The sequence below is a fragment of the Lynx rufus genome, unplaced genomic scaffold (assembly GCF_022079265.1).
Source record: "Lynx rufus isolate CCGP_SWC_20201006 ecotype Redwood Valley unplaced genomic scaffold, mLynRuf1.p SCAF_1, whole genome shotgun sequence".
NCBI classification, from domain to species: domain Eukaryota; kingdom Metazoa; phylum Chordata; class Mammalia; order Carnivora; family Felidae; genus Lynx; species Lynx rufus.
In genome coordinates, this window is record NW_025814823.1 from 123,787,774 (window position 1) to 123,807,470 (window position 19,697).

A 19,697-nucleotide genomic window follows, 5' to 3' on the forward strand; every position below is an offset into this window, starting at 1 on the left:
GGAGGCTCCTCATTGTCAGTTTAGAGGCTGATGCGGGGCTCAAATTTACAAATCATGAGATCACGACCTGAGCCAAAATGAGGAGTCATTTAACTGACTGAGTCACCCAGACACCTGATGACTTATATTTTAGACAAAAATTATACTACCCATGTTATTAGATTTTGTCATATGCATAGCTTTTCATTCTTTTTAACAAGTGAATGGCATTCTTTTGAGTTGATGAAATAAGATTTTTTAATTTTCATTTCTATTGGTGAAAATTTAGATTGATAATACTTCAGTGACTTTACTTGTATGTATACATCTCTGTGTGCTTAAACCATACAGTTTTTTGTGTGGTCCAGTTTTTGTTGGTAAAGTCTTAAAAGTGAACTTAGCCAGTAACTCTCTTCTCCCCTCAGAGATCCTGAAGATGGCTCCAAAACTGTGGTATCATTAGTTGGAGAGCCAGGAAATGTGACTTTCTGTGTTTAGAAAAGTAATCTACAGCCTCATGCTTTGTACATTAGACCGGTAGTATCCTCTTCAAGTTAGCACCACTGGAATTTAGGAAAGACTTTTCTTTTCCCTAAATTAAAAAATTTCTGGGATGCAAGGGACATTAGATACTATTTAATCATTTTATATTTAAAATACTGAAACACGTCTGGGACTAGTATGTGGTCTTATTTTTGCAATCTCTAATAACTAATTTTGAAAAGTAATGTTTTGTTTGTACTTAAAAATTACAAAACTAGTTTTTTAGCTTAATGTACATGTTTAATCATGTAAATTTTTCATTTATTTAGGCCTTATTTGCCACAGAGACTTTTGCCATGGGAATTAATATGCCAGCTAGAACTGTTTTATTTACAAATGCCCGAAAATTTGATGGGAAAGATTTCCGATGGGTAAGTAAAGTAATTGACATGTTGAAATAATTTTTTTTAACATTTATTCATTTTTGAGAGAGAGCACGAGAAGGGAGGGGCAGAGAGAGAGACACACACACAGAATCCAAAGCAAGCTCCAGGCTCTGAGCTGTCAGCACAGAGCCCGACACGGGGCTTGAACCCACAAACTGTGAGATATGACCTGAACCGAAGTCATACCCTTAACCAACTAAGGTACTCACGTGCCCCAATGTATTGAAATAATTTTTATTTTACCATTTGTTTTACCTAAAGTGATTTGGGCTTGTATAATCTTTGAGATTTTCAGTTATAAATCTGAAGAATTTGCACCCGAGCCAATAAGCGAGTTCATCAACATTACACTTGAGATCCTTCATTTCTATCCATTAGCCAAAAACAAAAACCTCTCTTGATGAAAGAGTTTGATGATGAGGGATAAGTGTGCAGATGATTCGTGAATGCTTTAAAACGTTAAAAAAAATTTTTTTTAATGTTTATTTTTGAGAGAGAGAGACAGAGTATGAGTAGGTGAGGGCAGAGAGAGAGGGAGGCGCAGAATCCGAAACAGGCCCCAGGCTCCGAGCTGTCAGCACAGAGCCTGACGTGGGGCTTGAACCCACAAACCATGAGATCATGACCTGAGCCAAAGTCAGACTTTTAACTGACTGAGCCACCCAGGCGCCCTTAAAGCATTTAAATATATCTAGAATGTTCATTTTTTAAAGTTTAGGGTATTTAAAGCACCCAGTCTGTACTGACTGCAGTTGCACCTCATTATTTAATCTTTCACTTTTAAAATAGAGGTTTTAGGGGCGCCTGGGTGGCGCAGTCGGTTAAGCGTCCGACTTCAGCCAGGTCACGATCTCGCGGTCCGTGAGTTCGAGCCCCGCGTCAGGCTCTGGGCTGATGGCTCAGAGCCTGGAGCCTGTTTCCGATTCTGTGTCTCCCTCTCTCTCTGCCCCTCCCCCGTTCATGCTCTGTCTCTCTCTGTCCCAAAAATAAATAAACGTTGAAAAACAAAAAAATAAAAAAAATAAAAAAAAATAAAATAAAATAGAGGTTTTAATAGGTTTAGATGTAATGTCTTTTCTAAGGCACAAGAAAGGAGAGAAAGGTGAAATCATGCGTAAAACAGTGAATTTGGATAAAAAGGAAATTCTTTTTTTTTTTTTTAATTTATTATTATTTTTTTTAATGCTTATTTATTTTTGAGACAGAGAGAGACAGAGCATGAACAGGGGAGGGTCAGAGAGAGAGGGAGACACAGAATCTGAAACAGGCTCCAGGCTCCGAGCTGTCAGCACAGAGCCCGATGCGGGGCTCGAACCCATGGACCGCGAGATCATGACCTGGGCTGAAGTCGGACGCTCAACCGACTGAGCCACCCAGGCGCCCCTAAAAAGTAAATTCTTAATCAGGGACAAGGAACCCATTCAGTAAACAGTTCCTGAATTTAAACTTTGTTAAAGTTAAACCCAATCTCTAAATAAATTTAGTTAGCAGAGTATAATAAAATGTTGTGTTACGGATTCTAAGAAGTTATGTACAGAAGGATAAAGCATATGAAAGAAGACACTTCATAGAGAGGGCAATCCTTATACGTAGAAACAGCAGCAAATGGTTACTTACCCAGTACACAGGGGAGCTTCCCAGGGGTGAAAAGCAGGTAGAAGAAGAGAAATTTCTAGTTTGAGTTCTAGTACAAGCCAAGAAGACTCAGGTAAATTGGGTTTTGAGAAATTTTTCAGTAGTCAGCTATTTCTTCACTTAACCTTTTGTCCTTGAAAGTGATTTTTTTCTGCTTAGAGAAGTTTCTGACAGTAATTACTAATCATCAAAACACTGAAAAGCATTCACGGTAGAATTGTAAAGGCAAGGCATTTTTTTTTTTTATTTGTTTTAAAATTTATTGAATGCTATACAAAAGAAATAGAAGTACAGTGAGATAGGTGCCATTTCTCTTTAGAAATTTTTACATAGTATTCAGAAACTTTCTCTAACCTGTAACTTTTTAAAATTAAACTTTTAAAAATTCCTATAGAATGTGATTTGTCTGTAAAGCAGTTAAAAGTTTCATGTTTTATATTTTAAAATAGTGTAAGTTTTAAAAGTCTTTATAATTTATCAGTTTAAAATTACTTAAGTCTCCAAATACAATTGATGCCACAAGAAAATGTGTAAATAAGTGTTTTGCGACTTTACATTCTTCTTGGCATCTCAAGGACTCTAGGGTAAGACTGCAGCGTATAATAGATTATTAAACTTAAAGCAAGCTTGATGAGTCAGGATTTTATTAAACCTGAAAATCATAACCAACCATAATCTTGTAATGATACTCTTGGGCCTTACGGAAATTCTCTTGGATTGCCTTTTCAGAATGTTCTTATCAGATCTTTTTTTAGGATTGGCTTTTTTGTTATGTTTTTCTGGTGCCTTTGTTGCTCCCTGGTTGTTAGGTCTGTTTTTGATGCTATGATGTTATGAATACATAATATGCATTCTTGTAGGATACTGGTTCTTAACTCGTTGAGTCAGATATTTTTTGAGAATCTGAAAACAGTGGACCCTTTCCATCAGAGAATAGTATAGAGACACTTACAGATAAAACTTTGTCCATTCTCTCTGTGGTTGAATGTCACCCTGAAATGACTTCTAACCTTTCTCCAGTAGGTTCTATTCTTAATGGTGAATGGACTCTCCTGAATTCTAAGAATGTATACCAAAAAATAAGAACTGTACTTGAAAAATAAGTTTATATTAATCTAATTTTGCAAATTAAGAAAGTTTATTACAATCAAGTAAAAATTGGTATTTAGTAGAGTTTGAGTCTTTGTTTACTTTCTTATTTCTTAGACTCTGCTATTCCAAAATGTCTAGCTCAAAGATGTTTTTTGTGTCCATGGATTAGCCAGTCTTTACCTCTAGCTATGGTATATGTGATCATTTTGGAGCTAAACATTATTTTTTTTTTTTTTATGTTCACATATTCATTTTTGAGAGGGAGAATGCATGGGGGAGGGGGGCAGAGAGAGAGGGAGACAGAGGATCTGAAGCAGGCTCTGTGCTGGCAGCAGAGAGCCCATAGTGGGGCTTGAACTCATGAACTGTGAGATCATGACCTGTGCCAAAGTTAGATGCTTAACCAGCTAAGCCACCCAGGTGCCCTTGTAATATTTGCATTTTTGTGTTTTCACTTAAACTCCTAAAAGGTGATTTTTTCAATCATGTTCCCTTTTTTGGAATGTGTTAACTTGTGTTTTGTGTATTTTTCTGATTTAAGAATATGTTTTTCACCAGGTTTTCTCCTAAACTCTGTGTTTTTAATTATGTTCACTCAGATTTCCTCTGGTGAATACATCCAGATGTCTGGTCGAGCTGGAAGGAGGGGAATGGATGATAGAGGAATTGTGATTCTTATGGTGGATGAAAAGATGAGCCCAACGATTGGAAAACAGCTACTTAAGGTAACTGAGTTAAGATTCTGTGGCCTCACCAGGAATTTGAGAAACTTATTTCAGGAGGTACCTTGAAATTAGTTGTGTCAGTTCCAATACCTTTCTAAGTAGATGAGTTAATCTACTAAACCATTTGTGCTTGAAAGGTAGAAGACAGTAACTGCTCAAAGTGCTGTACCCTACTTTTGTACCCACTTTCTGTTATAATAAGTAAAGATCAACTCATGTGAGGGAGGGAATGTAAAGATCCCCACAGAAGGCAGAAATATTTACTTTGCCCTCCCAGTTTAAGACACTTTCCTTAACTGCCTTCTCCACTGAACAAATTGCTCTTCCTGAGTAGGGCACATGCTGTCAGTGTTTTGGGCCATTACCTTCCCCTAGCTTTGTAACTCCACATAGCTTAATAAATTAATTCTGCAGTCTAGCATTCTAATGCTATTGATGGATCATAAATATCCCAACAAACAAAGTTCAGCTTTTAAGCTTTTTTCAAATTAGCCTGTTCATTTTGCGTGTTTAGTATTTTTGTTTTGGATTGTCTTAAGGGTTTTATTTTTGTTTTATCTTGGAGAACTTCTCAGGGAAGTTTGGCCTGGTTGCTTTCCTTTTCCTCCATGCAGTAAGAACTTACTAAAAAAATTCCTAGAGAAAACTGTTAGTAAGATGGGAAACTCAACATTAATTAAAAATATAAAATTAACTGGCAGATCATTAGCTAAAGCTTCAAAACTTGTTAATTTCATACATGGGTCATTATCTCTGAAATGGACCCTTTTCAGTTTCTAAGACTTGGGAACAACAAGGAGAATTTGAGATATGGGTGTGGGATGTCTTATATGCTAAAGCAAATATATGTAAGAGTATATGTTTTTTTTATTTGAAGACAAAGTTTATCTGTACATATTCATAGCTATCATATGGTGTTTTAAAGATTACCACTTGGAAACCTGTTTTTAAGTGTCCATGTAACTTTAGTTCTTCATGTAGAGAAAATGACACAAGATTAGAAATTTGTATTTTTAGTCTTCAAATTGTGCCAGATATAATAAACATTATTTTTCTTTCCTTGTGATCTATATATGGAAAAAATTGAATCAGGTTGCTAAATAGTAAGAAGCAGGATTTTAATGACAGTATCTGGTTCCTTTAGTACAGATTTTTCATTCCATTTACTTGGCATTTCTGCATGTAAAGTGCACCTGTTAAGTTTAAAAGTTCTTTTGTCTTTCATTTCAAAAATTTTGTTGTGGAAAAAATATTAATTCTTGAATATTCTGTTGAGATCTACCGTCAACAAATTTTTAAATTTCAAAATTTATTATTGTTGACTATAGGTACACTATCATATGTCATATCTCTGGAGCTTATTTATCTTGCTTGACTGAAAGTTTATGACTTTTGATTAGTAATTAACCTTTTATACCCCACCTCATTTGTTGGCAACCACCATTCTACTATTTGATTCCATGAATTTGACTATTTCAGAAAAATCGTATTCGTGGATTCATGCATTATTTATCTTTCTGTGGCTTATTTCATTTAGTATGATGTCCTCAAAGTTCATGTTGTCACATATTGCAGAATTATTTTCTTTAAGGCTCAATTGTATTCCATTTTATGTATATACCACCTTTTTTTTAATCCATTCACCTATTGATGGACATTTAGATTATTTCCACATCCTGGCTATGTGAATAGCACTGCACTGAACATAAGAGTGTTAGTATCTGGTCACCATTTTAATTTTGATTCTTTTGGTTAAATACCCAGAAATAGAATTCCAGATCATATGTAGTTCTTATTTTTTTTTTTAATTTTTTGAGGAATATCCATTCTGACCATTGTAGTACGCAAGAGTTCCCATTTCTCCATCATTTTTATTTTAATGTTTATTTGATTTGAGAGAGAGAGAGTTAGGGAATGGCAGAGAGAGAGAGGGAGAGACACAGAATCTGAAGCATGCTCTGGACTCTGAACTGTCAGCACTGAGCCTGAGACAGGGCTTGAACTCACGAACCATGAGATCATGACTTGAGCTGAAGTCATATGCTTAACCGACTGAGCCACCCAGGCGCCCCTTTCCATCATTTCTTTCCTTTTTTTTTTTTTTTTTTAATTTTTTAAAATATCCATCCATTTTGAGATTGAGTGAGAGAGAGAGACAGACAGAGGACAAGCAGGTGAGGGGCAGAAAGAGAGGGAGACACAGAATCCGGAGCAGGCTCCAGGCTCTGAACTGTCAGCACAGAGCCTGACACAGGGCTCACACCCAGGAACCGCAAGATCATGACCTGGGCCAAAGTCAGATGCCCAGCCAACTGAGCCACCCAGATGCCACTCCATCATTTCTTAAATTAACTCTTTAAAGCAGGTTTATTGAGATATTATTCACATTGCATACATTAATCAATATTCCTGATTTTTAATATATTCACGGTTTTGCCACCATCATTACAATCAGTTTGGGAATATGTTTATCAACCCAAAAAGAAATCTTATATCCATTCATTCACTCCCCATTTCCTTCCTCTTTCCTTTCCCCTAAGCAAACCACTAACCTATTCTTTGTCTCTATAGACTTGCCTATTCTAGGCATTTCATATACATGTATTCAGATAATATGTGATGTTTTGTATCTGGCATTTCTTTAGCATCATATTTTCAAGGTTTAGCCATATTGCAATATGTACCAGGTCTTCATTCCTTTTTATTGATGAATATTGTTCCATTGTGTGGATTTAGTACAGTTTATCCCTTTATCAGCAGATGTATATTGAAGTTGTCTGTACATTTTGGCTATTGTGAATAATGCTGCTATGAATGTTTCTTTACAGGTTCTTAGGTGAACTTGTTTTTACTTCTTTTCCATATATACCTATGAGTAAAATTGCAACGTCATATGTAATTCTATGTTTAACCTTTTCAGGACTTGGCAGACTGTTTTTCCTCAGCAGGTGTACCATTTTACCAGCAAATCTTACCAGCAAAGTATGAGGATTGTAATTTCTTTGCATTCTAGCCAACACTTGTTATTACCTGTCCTTTTGATTTATAATCATACTAGTGAATGTTGTACTAGTGGTACCTCTCACTTAGAATACTGTATAGTTTGACTTGTTGAAAGGGTATAGTACCTGCTTATTGATAATATTGCTGTTATATAAGCAAATATGTGTCTACATTTCTAGGTTTCTGGACACATTTATTGAGACTAACTGCCCTACTACTTTTTTTGTCCCCTAGGATTTTTTCAGGTAGTTTTACTATTGTTAAAGAATTTGTAGGCAACTTATTCAGAACAATAGCAGCTAATAGTTTTAGAACATTTTACATATTTTAGGCATGGAAATAATTACTGGTACTATCCCAATTTTATAAATAAATAAGGCATACAGAAATTAAGAATTTTTTCCAAAGTCATTTTGTTGTTAAATGGCAAATCCTGCCTTTAAAGTAAGGCAGTGTGATTTCAGAGTCCATGCTCCTAACCACCATGTGCTACTACTGCTTCTCAGTACTTCATGCAAATAGATTGTTCAGTTACTGGCTCAGACAGAATTTGGCATGACAGCACATGCCAAATTGTTCTTTTGACAAACTTTTTTTTTTGTTGTTTTAATGTTTATTTTTTTTTTTTAATTTTTTTTTTCAATGTTTTTTATTTATTTTTGGGACAGAGAGAGACAGAGCATGCACGGGGGAGGGGCAGAGAGAGAGGGAGACACAGAATCGGAAACAGGCTCCAGGCTCTGAGCCATCAGCCCAGAGCCTGACGCGGGGCTCGAACTCACGGACCGCGAGATCGTGACCTGGCTGAAGTCGGACGCTTAACCGACTGCGCCACCCAGGCGCCCCTTAATGTTTATTTTTGAGAGAGACAGAGTGTGAGCCAGGGAGGGGCAGAGAGAGAGAGAGGGAGACGCAGAATCCGAAGCAGGTTCCAGGCTGTGAGCTGTCAACACAGAGCCCGACGTGAGGCTCGAACTCACAAACTGTGAGATCATGACCTGAGTCAAAGTCGGATGCCTAACTAACTGAGCCACCCAGATGCCCTATTCTTTTAACGTACTTAATACAGTATATGAACTTATAAATCATTATAACCTTAGGTCTGTTTTATTTTCCTTTAAATGTCAATAATTGAGATTCGCCCTTAAGTAATAGGATTTTACTGAATGGAATGTTTATTTTCTCAAGTAATGATTAAAATACATAGATTATTCAGAGTCACTGTATGTTAAAGGAATTAGTATGCTGTGTACATTGGTAAAATTTGGATCTGTTTGTCACATTTAATCATTTTTCCTTTTATTGGGTTAAGTAGTCTTAGCCAGAAAAATGACAGAATACATCTGTTCATTGCTTGTTGGCTAAAGGTTATTTGTTGCAATTTACAGTATCTTAGCATGCATACACAGTTCTATATTTGTGCATGTAAATCATTTAATGATCTTACATTTAAAATATTTTAGTAATTTCTTTCTTAGCCTCTTTAGCTTGACTAGTTTTCTACCACCCATTATAAAAACGTATTCAGCTTCCCAAAATGGCTCTTGTTACAGTGTCCTCTTTTTGTTTATCTAATAAATACCTTCATTTCCATTGCCCTTTAAAACTTTTTATTTTATTATGTTTATTTTTTAATGTTTATTTATTTTTGACAGAGAGAGAGAGACAGAGTGTGAACAAGGGAGGGGCCAAGAGGGAGACATAATCCAAAGCAGGCTCCAGGCTCTGAGCTGTCCGCACAGAGCCGGATGCAGGGCTTGAACCCACAAACCAGGAGATCATGACCCTGATCGGTGTCTGAAGTCGGATGCTTAACTGAGCCACCCAGGTGCCCCCGTTGCCTTTTTTTTTTTAAGTATATTTATTAATCTCTACACCTAACGAGGGCTTGAACTCATGACCCCCAGATCAAGAGTTATATACTTTACTGATTGAGCCAGCCGGCTTCCCCTCCATCTGTTGCTTCTTATTTATGGTCAGAGTTTTTATCTTTTAGTTCAGATAGAATTTGACATAAGACAGGAGCTTGTTCTTTTTGTATATACTTGATGTGAGCTACAAAAAAAAAACAAAACAACTATTCATTATAATGTTTTCTTAAATGAAAAGTTGGGTCAGACAGAAAGTGTGTGTATAATATCCGGAAAGACTGGTGAATGTATCTTTTATTCTTCAGCAGTTAAGAGATCCTTTACATTTCTCCAGTGTAATCACAAAACCGTATATATTCCATAATTTCTGAAATGAAATTTCAACTTAATGGTTTCTTACAGAACATATTGTGCTTTTTGTAAGAGACTATCCAGGCTTTCTGCTTATAAACAGTTGTGTGTTCATTTCAACCTGAATTATGTTGTTAACGGCTAAGGAAGATTAAATTTATTTCCTGGTTTTTCAAAGCTTTTGGAACTTTAGGAAGAACATACCTTGAGTATGTGATTTCTTATGGACCTTTTTTGAAGAAGTGGAAAGACCCATGTTTATGCATTTTCTTCTATCTTCCACTATTATAGTTCAAAAAGCAAAAATAGAGTGGCAATTTTTTATACTCCTTGCCTGAATGAACCATGCACTCTACAACTTCAGAAATCATTAGAAGTAGAATACCATTCAAAAGGTAGTATTACAAATCTGCTTTGGAAAATTGATATGTAGCTCTCTTAGTCGTACTACCTTTCAGTGAGCAACTTGTCAACTGAAATAAGCCTTAAGGGGAGCCTGGGTGGCTCAGTCAGTTAAGCGTCTGACTTCAGCTCAGGTCATGATCTCATGGTTTGTGAGTTCAAGCTCTGCGTCGGGCTCTGTGCTGACAGCTCGGAGCCTGGAGCCTGCTTCGGATTCTGTGTCTCCCTCTCTCTCTGCCTCTCCCCTGCTTACACTCTCATTCAAAAATAAATAAACATTAAAAAAAAAAAATTAAGAACTGCTGTTCCTAGTCAGTGGATTTTTTCCCCCTTCCCTTTCCCAAATCTCAACTGTTTTATCACTTTGTGTTGGTCATTTAAAGGAAATAACTTAATACATTTCTATAGTATTCCTTAACATGGATTAAATTGTTAAGCAGTTTAATTGGCATCTGTATAAATTTATTTGAAAAAGTTACAACATTGACATTTTTTTTTTCCTCTTAGGGCTCAGCTGATCCTCTAAATAGTGCTTTCCATTTGACCTACAACATGGTTTTGAACTTGCTACGTGTAGAAGAAATTAATCCTGAGTACATGTTGGAAAAGTCCTTTTACCAGTTTCAACATTATAGAGCAATTCCAGGAGTAGTAGAGAGTAAGTATAAAATTACTGTAACAGTCTATTTAGCTAGTAGAGTAATAGCATAATTACTGCATTATTGGCTGCTAGGCCATTTTTTATTTTCTGGTTAGCTATATCTTGGTTTTTACATAAAGTGAGTACTACAATCTGATTATTATAACCAACTAGAACATTTTAAAATAAAAGTAAGAAAACTCTGTCAGAATACCTTTATAGTTGGTTAAAATTTAATATAATTTAGTGTTATAGTCATATTACGTTATAGCTCATGTTGATGAATAATGATATAACAAAAAGCCTGGTATATTAAAATTTGACCTGTAAGAAGCATGTGTGTATTAGCCTTGCCCTTGTATGTTTTCTCAATATAAAAGAGTGCCACAGCACAAGTTTATAAATGATTAAGGAAATTTAATACTTCAACTGGGATTTGAGTTCAGCCTTTTTAGAATTTCTAGCTCCTATTATGATAATGCTTTCTGAAGTTCAGAAACTAAGTGTTCTGTGGTAACTCTTTTCAGGTAGAATTGATTCTTAGAGGATATTTTGGCTGATCATCAGAGCTGATTAAAATCCAAAACAGAGGCAAAGATTGAAAATACTGTTTTGGGTAGATCTTACAAAAATAATACATAGGGGCGCCTGGGTGGCGCAGTCGGTTAAGCGTCCGACTTCAGCCAGGTCACGATCTCGCGGTCTGTGGGTTCGAGCCCCGCGTCGGGCTCTGGGCTGATGGCTCAGAGCCTGGAGCCTGTTTCCGATTCTGTGTCTCCCTCTCTCTCTGCCCCTCGCCCGTTCATGCTCTGTCTCTCTCTGTCCCAAAAATAAATAAACGTTGAAAAAAATTTTTTTTTCAAAAATAATACATAGTCATAAAGAAAAAGCCCCCAGAAAATTGAGCAGAAGATAAAGAGGAAAGTTAAAATCACTTGTAACCTCCTACAGAGCCAGCCACAACACTTTGTAGTTCTTCAAAGTTTTTTTCTTTCTCATACAAATGTTTTTTTTTAAGTGGGATTAAGTACATTAGTTCTTCCTTAACCACGGTTGTTATGTGTTCCAAGATTCCCACAGGATACCTGAAACCACAGAGAGTTGTAACAATATATTGTAATAAAGGTTACGTGAATAAGGTCTCCCTCTCTCTCTCTCTCTCTCTCTCTCTCTGTCTCTCTTTGTCTCTCTCTGTCCCTCCCAACCTCCCACGCCCCACCCCCCAAATATCTTATTATACTGTACACACCTTTCTTGTGATGATAAAATGTCTACCTGATGAGGCAAAGTGAGGTAAATGACATAGGCATTGTGATGTAGTGTCAGGCTACTATTGACCTTCTGACAGATCATCTGTTTACAGAATGCATTTGAACACAAGTAACTAAAACTACAGAAAGCAAAACTGTGGATAAGGGGGAAGATGACTGTATACAGTTTTTATAAAAGTAACAATGGTATTTACATTTAGTACCTTTTGTTAAATATTTACCTTGTGCCTTGGGTTTGTGTCAATACTTTACATTCATTACCAGCTCTGGCTTTTTAAAATTTAATTTCCAGTATTTTTTGAAAGTATGATATTTATAACTACATAACATTTCCATTTTATAAATGTGCTATGATACATTTAACAATAAAGGCAAATTTGAGATACTTTTATATCAGTTCAATTTTTATGTAGCCAAAAGTAAATGAATTTTAATAATGTGCCTTAAAGGAAAAAGGCTTAAAACATCCAACTGTGTTCATTTATTTTTTCTTTTTCTTTTCTTCTTATGTTAATTTTTCAAGTCTTAAGTAAGAGAGGGTTCTTCATTACAAACTATAAAACTGGAAGGAGCTTTGTGATCATTTTACAAGTTGTTTTAAAGACCTAGCACTCCCTTCTCCCTGAATCCCCGTATCCTTATTGCTAAGTGCCATGGCTTCCCCTTCAGATTCTGATTAGACTTTACCAGCCATGTGGGACCAGTCATTCGCCAATCACTGGAAGATTGAGCCCCCAGATACCTTTGTTTGTCCTGTTCCCAGCAACCCCAGTTGATGGCCACAAACAAAGCAGATCTGGTTTTGGATGATACCATTCCATGTCCTTAACCAGAGATACTGAGGAAATAACTTTCCAAATATTGTCTTACAAAATGACTATCACTGTAAAACAATATTTGTCACCAGCCAGTGAACAAGTAGTAGAAACCCACAGGTTTGGTGCACTTTGATTTGAGGGAAGTAGGGCAGGGCATCTATCTGGAAAGAAGTTTGGAAATTCTGGGGGAAAACTAGTCAAAAAAAGAAGTGGGATCTTGATGAGCCGCCCAAATTTGAGACAAATTTTTAGTGGGGTTTGGTGAGGCACACTGTACAAGAGGTGGAAACATATAGAAGGCATAAGGAAATTACACATTGCAGTTAGAGGTCACAAGTGCCCAAAGTCCGTTCTGAATTTTTATGAGGCAAACTTGCCTGCAAATGTAATGGTTGTCATTGTAAGATCAAATTTTATTGAACATGCTGCTGTTACAAGGTCATTGATAGATCCTAACTCCAAGTGGATTGGATATGGTTGGAGCAGCACAGACTGGATCCAGGAAAACATTGTCTTATTTGCTGCCTGCTCTCCTCCACATCCATCAGCCATTCCTAAAGAGAGGTGATGGGTTTGTTTGCTTGGTGCTGGCACCAACTTGAGAACTGGCCTAACATGTACAGCAAGTAGCTGCTGAATACTGTAAAGCATGTCAGTGGAAGCCCACTTGCATCTATGGTGGTGCTCCTCAGGGACCACATATTTGTGATTTGGAGAGAGGTGTGGAAATCTGTATTGCATTACCTGGAAGACTTTATTTAGAGTGTGGAAAACCAGTCAGAGAAGAACCACCTACCTTGTCCTTGATGAAGTAGATGGAATGCTTATAGGGGCTTCGAGCCCCAAATAAGGAAGATTGTGGATCAGATAGGACCTGACAGGCAAACCCTAATGTGGAGTGTGACTTGGCCCAAAGAAGTAAGACAGCATGTTAAAGATTGTAGGTGTGTGTCATGATGCAGAAAAGGATGAAAAACTTACTCGTCTAATAGAAGAGATCATGAGAAAGGAGTACAATAAGACCATTTTTGTTGTTGTTGAAACCAAAAAAAGATGTGATGAGCTTACTAGATAAATGAGAGATAGGTGTCCCACCATGGGTATCCATAGTGACAAGGGTCAACAGGAGTATGACTGGGTTCTAAATGAATTCAGACATGGAAAAGCCCCTATTCTGGTTGCTACAGATGTCACCTCCAGAGGGCTAGATGTGGAAGATGTGAAATTTGTCATTGGATATGACTACCCTAACTCCTCAAAGGAGTTCATTAAATTGGAAGAGCTGCTCGTAGTACACAGCACAAAACAGGCACAGCATACACTTTTTTTTTACACCTAATAAAATAAAGCAAGTGAGTGACCTTATGTCTGTGCTTCCTCAATCTAATCAAGAGCACTTATTCCCAGTTTGCTTCTGTTGTTTGAAGACAGAGATTCTGGTTGTTCCAGGAGTAGAGGAGGCATGAAGGATCACCGTTGGGACAGATACTCTCTGGGCAAAAGTTGTGGATTTAATACCTTTAGAGAGAAGTAAAATTAGGACAGAGGTTACTGTAGTCTGCTTAAGAGATTTTGGGGCAAAAAGTCAGAATGGTATTTATAGTGCTGCAGTTAACACCTGTGGGAACTTTGGAAGTAATTTTGTGTCTCTTTACCAGTTTTAGGACTGGTAATCCAATGGGCACTTACCAGAATGGTTATGATAGCACTTAGCAATATGGAAGTAATATTCCAAATAATGCACAGTGGTATGAACCAAAGGGCATATGCGTATCCTGCTACTGTGGCTGTGCTATGATTGGCTATCCAGTGCCAACAGACTATTCTGAGTAATACTTTAGAAGTATCTGTAAATGTCTGTTTTTCGTAATTGTTCTTTATATTCTATGTTTTCAGACAAGATAGTTTTTTAAGACTATGTATTTATTTATGCAGAGAAAGAGCACACAGGTGTGTGTAAGTGGAGAAGGGGCAGAAAGAGAAAATCCCAAGCAGACTCTGTGCTGACAGCTCAGAGCCTAATGTGGGGGCGCAGTCTCCTGAACTGTGAGAAATCCACAGTGACTCTTAGCCGAAATCCAGAGTCAGGCGCTTAACAGACTGAGCCACCCAGACATCCCAGACAAGATAATTAATAAATAAGGGCAATGCAGATATGACTGCACTGCAGCAGTATTTATGGTGTACATTTTCACTATGTAAGTTGGATATTTCTCTGCGTTCCTGAAACAATTTTTAGGGTGTTTTTTTTTTTTTTGTATTAGAAAATTCAGGCTTTGTTTTCATAAAAGTAAATGTACAGTAATTAGAAATAAAATAAATGAAGGCAACACATGACCTTCTAATGAAAATATTTGAAGACTGAAAAAAAAAAATAAAGGCCTAAGAATACATAAAGGTCTAGGGAAGTTTAACTCAATATCTGTGGGTATACGTTTGATTGGTGGCATAATTAGGATTAGAATCTTGGAGTCGTGCTGCTGAGCTAAGCTGTTTTTATTAAGTCATAGGTCATTCTTTTTTTAATGTGGTAAGAATAGATTCAGTAACTTCTCTGAAAAATACAAGGCTGAAAAAAAGGTGATTAAAGAAACTTGAGCTGGTTGGTTTTTTATTTTTTATTTTTTGGGAAAGTTTTTTAATGTTTATTTATTTTGAGGGGGAGAGAGATCCCCCTCAAAATTTTGAGATCACAACCTGAGCTGAAGGCAGATGCCCAACCAACTGAGCCATTCAGGTGCCCCTGAGCTGGCTGGTTTTAAGACTTACCTTTACTTTAAATACCACAAACAAAACTTGAATTTTTAAAATACACCTTATAAAATTAATGGCAAATGTATGTAATTTCAGATTATATTTATTATTCTCTTGTTAAGTATTTGATGCCATTTGTCTTGGTGAATAATTATGACCTTAGCAAAGAGAATAATGATTCTCTTTTGTCAAGGAAGCATATTTTTAAAGGGGTTATAAATCTTTCTCCTGCAAAGTAATTATATATAATAATAGAATAAAAAACAGTATCAGTAAGATTTAAGTACATTGTGGATTTGGATGTAAATTAAGGAAGTATTTTTATCAGATTAGGACATTCATTAATTTTGCTTCATATGTAGAAATTTCCGATGCTGCTTTTGAAACACATATACGGTTACAAGCCAGCTTAATATTTTAAATAAAAAGAATTAAACTTTAAAATATTCCTACTGGGGTGCCTGGGTGGCTCAGTCAGTTAAGTGTCCGACCTTGCCTCAGGTCATGATCCATGGTTCATGGGTTCGAGCCCAAATTAGGGTCTGTGCTGACAACTCAGAGCCTGGAGCCTGCTTCGGATTCTGTGTCTTCCTGTCTCTCTGCCCCTCCCCCACTCATGCTCTGTCTCTCCTTCTCTCTCATAAATAAACATAAAAGATTTTTTTTTTCATTTTTTTTTCAGCGTTTATTTATTTTTGGGACAGAGAGAGACAGAGCATGAACGGGGGAGGGGCAGAGAGAGAGGGAGACACAGAATCAGAAACAGGCTCCAGGCTCTGAGCCATCAGCCCAGGGCCTGACGCGGGGCTCGAACCCACGGACCGCGAGATCGTGACCTGGCTGAAGTCGGACGCTTAACTGACTGAGCCACCCAGGCGCCCCAAAGATTTTTTTTTTTAAATATTCCTACTAAACAGTTACCGCTAGGTCATGCATGAATGGGATAATTATATACACACATACACAGCCATTAGTTAGATTGGTTTAGTTACTGAATAACCAAGAGAAATAGGCACATTGGTGCACCAACCTTTCATGTTTTTTCTTTATAAAAATACTGTATTCTAACAACCAGCAAATTCTTTTTAATTTCACTTTATATTATTCTTTTATAATTCCTTAGAAAGTATGCCAGATATGGTGGGGGATAGAGTGAGAACTCAGTATTTTCCCATTTATTTAAACCCCTTTTTATGACTTCTCACTGGACTCAGATTATTAAATATGACTTTGACAAAGTCTCTGCTACCTACTCCGTGAACTTAAACATTACCATCATTTCTCAATCCCCTGTTCTCTGTCTCTCTGAGCCCTAGCTGCTGTTATTTTCAGGGTGGTTCTGACTGACTTGCCTTTTAAAGGGATTGTAAATAACATAATCTGCAACTCCTGGTATTGCTACTATACATACACTGGATTCTTCCTGTACTTGAATTATCCCTGCTTTCCCTACCTATGTTTTTAAAGGAGAAAGACCTCTTTTTTCCTGACCTTTTGATACTAATAAAAAGATTAAGTGTTGAGTAGAAAAGTTTAATGTGAAAGAGGTAGAAATTTAAGTACTGAAAAAGAATTGATGACAGAATTGTACCACCTTTGCTACAGTCTGCAGGACTGAGTGGTATGACCCAAGAGTCATGTTGGTGTAGGAGAAGTTGGTTTTAGGTGATAAATGCGGTGCTGTGTGCTTTAAAATTGCAGAATACATCTTAAATGCAGTTTGTTCTCATTTTCAGTTATTACTAAGAAGGGTATAATTTCTTTTGCTATTGATACTGCTAGAACCTTTTCAAGAGAGCTGGTATTATTTTCATCATATTAAATATATCCAAATGAAAATGGAGACTGTTGTCTTTGAAGTATAGAATTAATCTTTATACCTTCTTGTGGTTTGCAAACTTAGATGGCTGGCATACATGAGATGTTTTTCATTTTGATTTACTGAGTCCACATTAGATTTTCCAGTGGGCTATAGAGAAAAACTTCTAGGATTTCACTGTTCTTATACTGAAAGGCAAAATGCTAAATCAATTTTAATCTTTTGTTTAGTGTCATTAATAGATAACGCAATGGTTAATAGCAAGAGTTGTGAAGTTAAATATGGGTTTGATTCAAGACTATCTGAGCCTTAAGTTTGCTCATATCAGCCACTTGGATAATATCTAATTCATCCAGTTCATAAGAATTAAATGAGATAATTTATGTTAAGTGCTCATTTAGTAGTTTTAATTACTGATAGCATTGCTATACAGATCAGTAAAGCCATTTAAACTTTAATCTTTTAGAAAATTTGCTCAACACTGGGAATAGCAGTCCATTTCCCCATCACTCCCAGGTCTATATCTGTGCACATATTATAGGATATTAATATATTTTTGGAACCACCACCTTGCCTCTCCCTCAAAAGGAGGAAATTGGTTGCTGTCTTAACAGTTCATGAGAATATCTGTCACATGCTGTTTCCTAAGATACTGAGGCTTTCCTATGGTGCTACACTGTAGTAAAACCAGCTTTTTATACTCAGGTTTCCCTACACTTACAAAGTTCTGTATGGCTGTAATTAGAATCTTAGATACAAAATGCATGTGAGTTCTTAAAATGTCTCAGACTTTTGATTCATTAGTTAAGTGGTCTGAGCACAGAAGTGATTTGGAGTGGAGGATGGGGAACAATATTTAAGCCTCTATTGTCTCCATAAACAAATTCTGTCAGTGCTTAGTGTTTCATTGATGCCTACCAGTGTTACTTTGTAACTTTAAATGGGGCAGCAGGATTAACATTTCTGTGTAGTTTTCCTTACAAAATTTCTTTTTTTTAAGTCTATCATTTTTGAGAGGGAGAGAGGGAAGGTGACCAGACAGAGAGAGAGAGAATCCCAAACAGGCTCTGCATGGTCAGTGTGGAGGCTGCGAGAGAGAGAGAGAGAGAGAGAGAGAGAGAGAGAGAGAGAATGAATGAATCGTAGCAGGTTCTGCATGGTCAGTGTGGAGCCTGACCTGGGGCTCGAACTCATGAACTGTGAGACCACAAACTGAGCTGAAATCAGGAGTCGGATGTTTAACTGACTGAGCCATCTAGGCGCCCCCTGCCTCTTATAAAACTGCTTATTCACTTTAGTCTGTCAAATATTCTTTTATAGTTTTATATTTTTTTTAATAATATTTATTGCCATATATGTGGTAAGAATTGCTTCTAGTCTTCATTGAATGTAGTACAGTTCTTATAAGAAGCTATGCAGTTTATTTAAAAATAACTTAAGATGATGTATTATGCCTAAGGAAATGCAGAAGACCAGAAATTTGAGGGAACAGTCTGTGAGAATGTTGAAGATGATAATAAAAATAATAATGAAACTTGTAATATCCTCCCTGAGTGTGTACTGTGTGCTATACTCTTAGCTAAGTTCCTCCCGTATCTTTTGTCAGTTAATCTTTAATTAGTCTTGTGGAGAATGGGTGCTCTTGTTATCTTCACTTTGTGGATAAAGAAATTAAAACATGCAGATTACATAGAGAGTTTGATCAATGGAATAGAATCGAGAGTCTAGAAGTAAATCCATACACCTGTTATCAGTTGATTTTCTTTTTTCTTTTTCTTTTTTTTGAAAAACAAAACAAACAAAACTTAGGTTTTTAAATAGACTCACTTTTTTTTTCAATATATGAAATTTATTGTCAAATTGGTTTCCATACAACACCCAGTGCTCATCCCAAAAGGTGCCTTCCTGAATACCCATCACCTACCCTCCCCTCCCTCCCACCCCCCATCAACCCTCAGTTTGTTCATCATTTGATTTTCAACACATGCTCTTGGAGCAGTGGGATAGCCACAGGTAAAAAATGAGGGGCGCCTGGGTACCTGAGTCGGTTAAGCATCTGACTTCGGTTCAGGTCATGATCTTATGGTTTGTGAGTTTGAGCCCCGTGTCGGGCTCTGTGCTGACAGCTCAGAACCTGGAGACTGCTTCAGATTCTGTGTCTCTCTCTCTCTGCCCCTCCCTTGCTCGCGTTCTCTCTCAAAAATAAACAAACATTTAAAAAATGAAACAGATGCACCATATACAAAAATTAACTACAATTAAATGAAAATCCTGAAAGAAGAGCTGAAACCATAAAACTCTTAGAAGAAAACATAGATATAAATCCCCATAACCTTGTATTTGGCAGTCATTTCTTATATAAGACAATGAAAGTGGAAGCAACAAAAGGAAAAGTGAATACATTTTGA

The 19,697-nt window shown here is 36.8% G+C and overlaps 1 protein-coding gene across 1 annotated transcript in view; it reads left to right on the forward strand.

Annotated features, from left to right (window-relative positions):
* Nucleotides 1-19,697, forward strand: part of MTREX (Mtr4 exosome RNA helicase) — a 106,608-nt gene that overhangs the window by 32,288 nt on the left and 54,623 nt on the right. Inside the window, exons 14-16 of the mRNA XM_047086584.1 lie at nucleotides 792-893; nucleotides 4,235-4,360; nucleotides 10,495-10,645. Coding sequence (XP_046942540.1) covers nucleotides 792-893; nucleotides 4,235-4,360; nucleotides 10,495-10,645 — 379 coding nt within the window. The remainder of the gene's footprint in view (nucleotides 1-791; nucleotides 894-4,234; nucleotides 4,361-10,494; nucleotides 10,646-19,697) is intronic.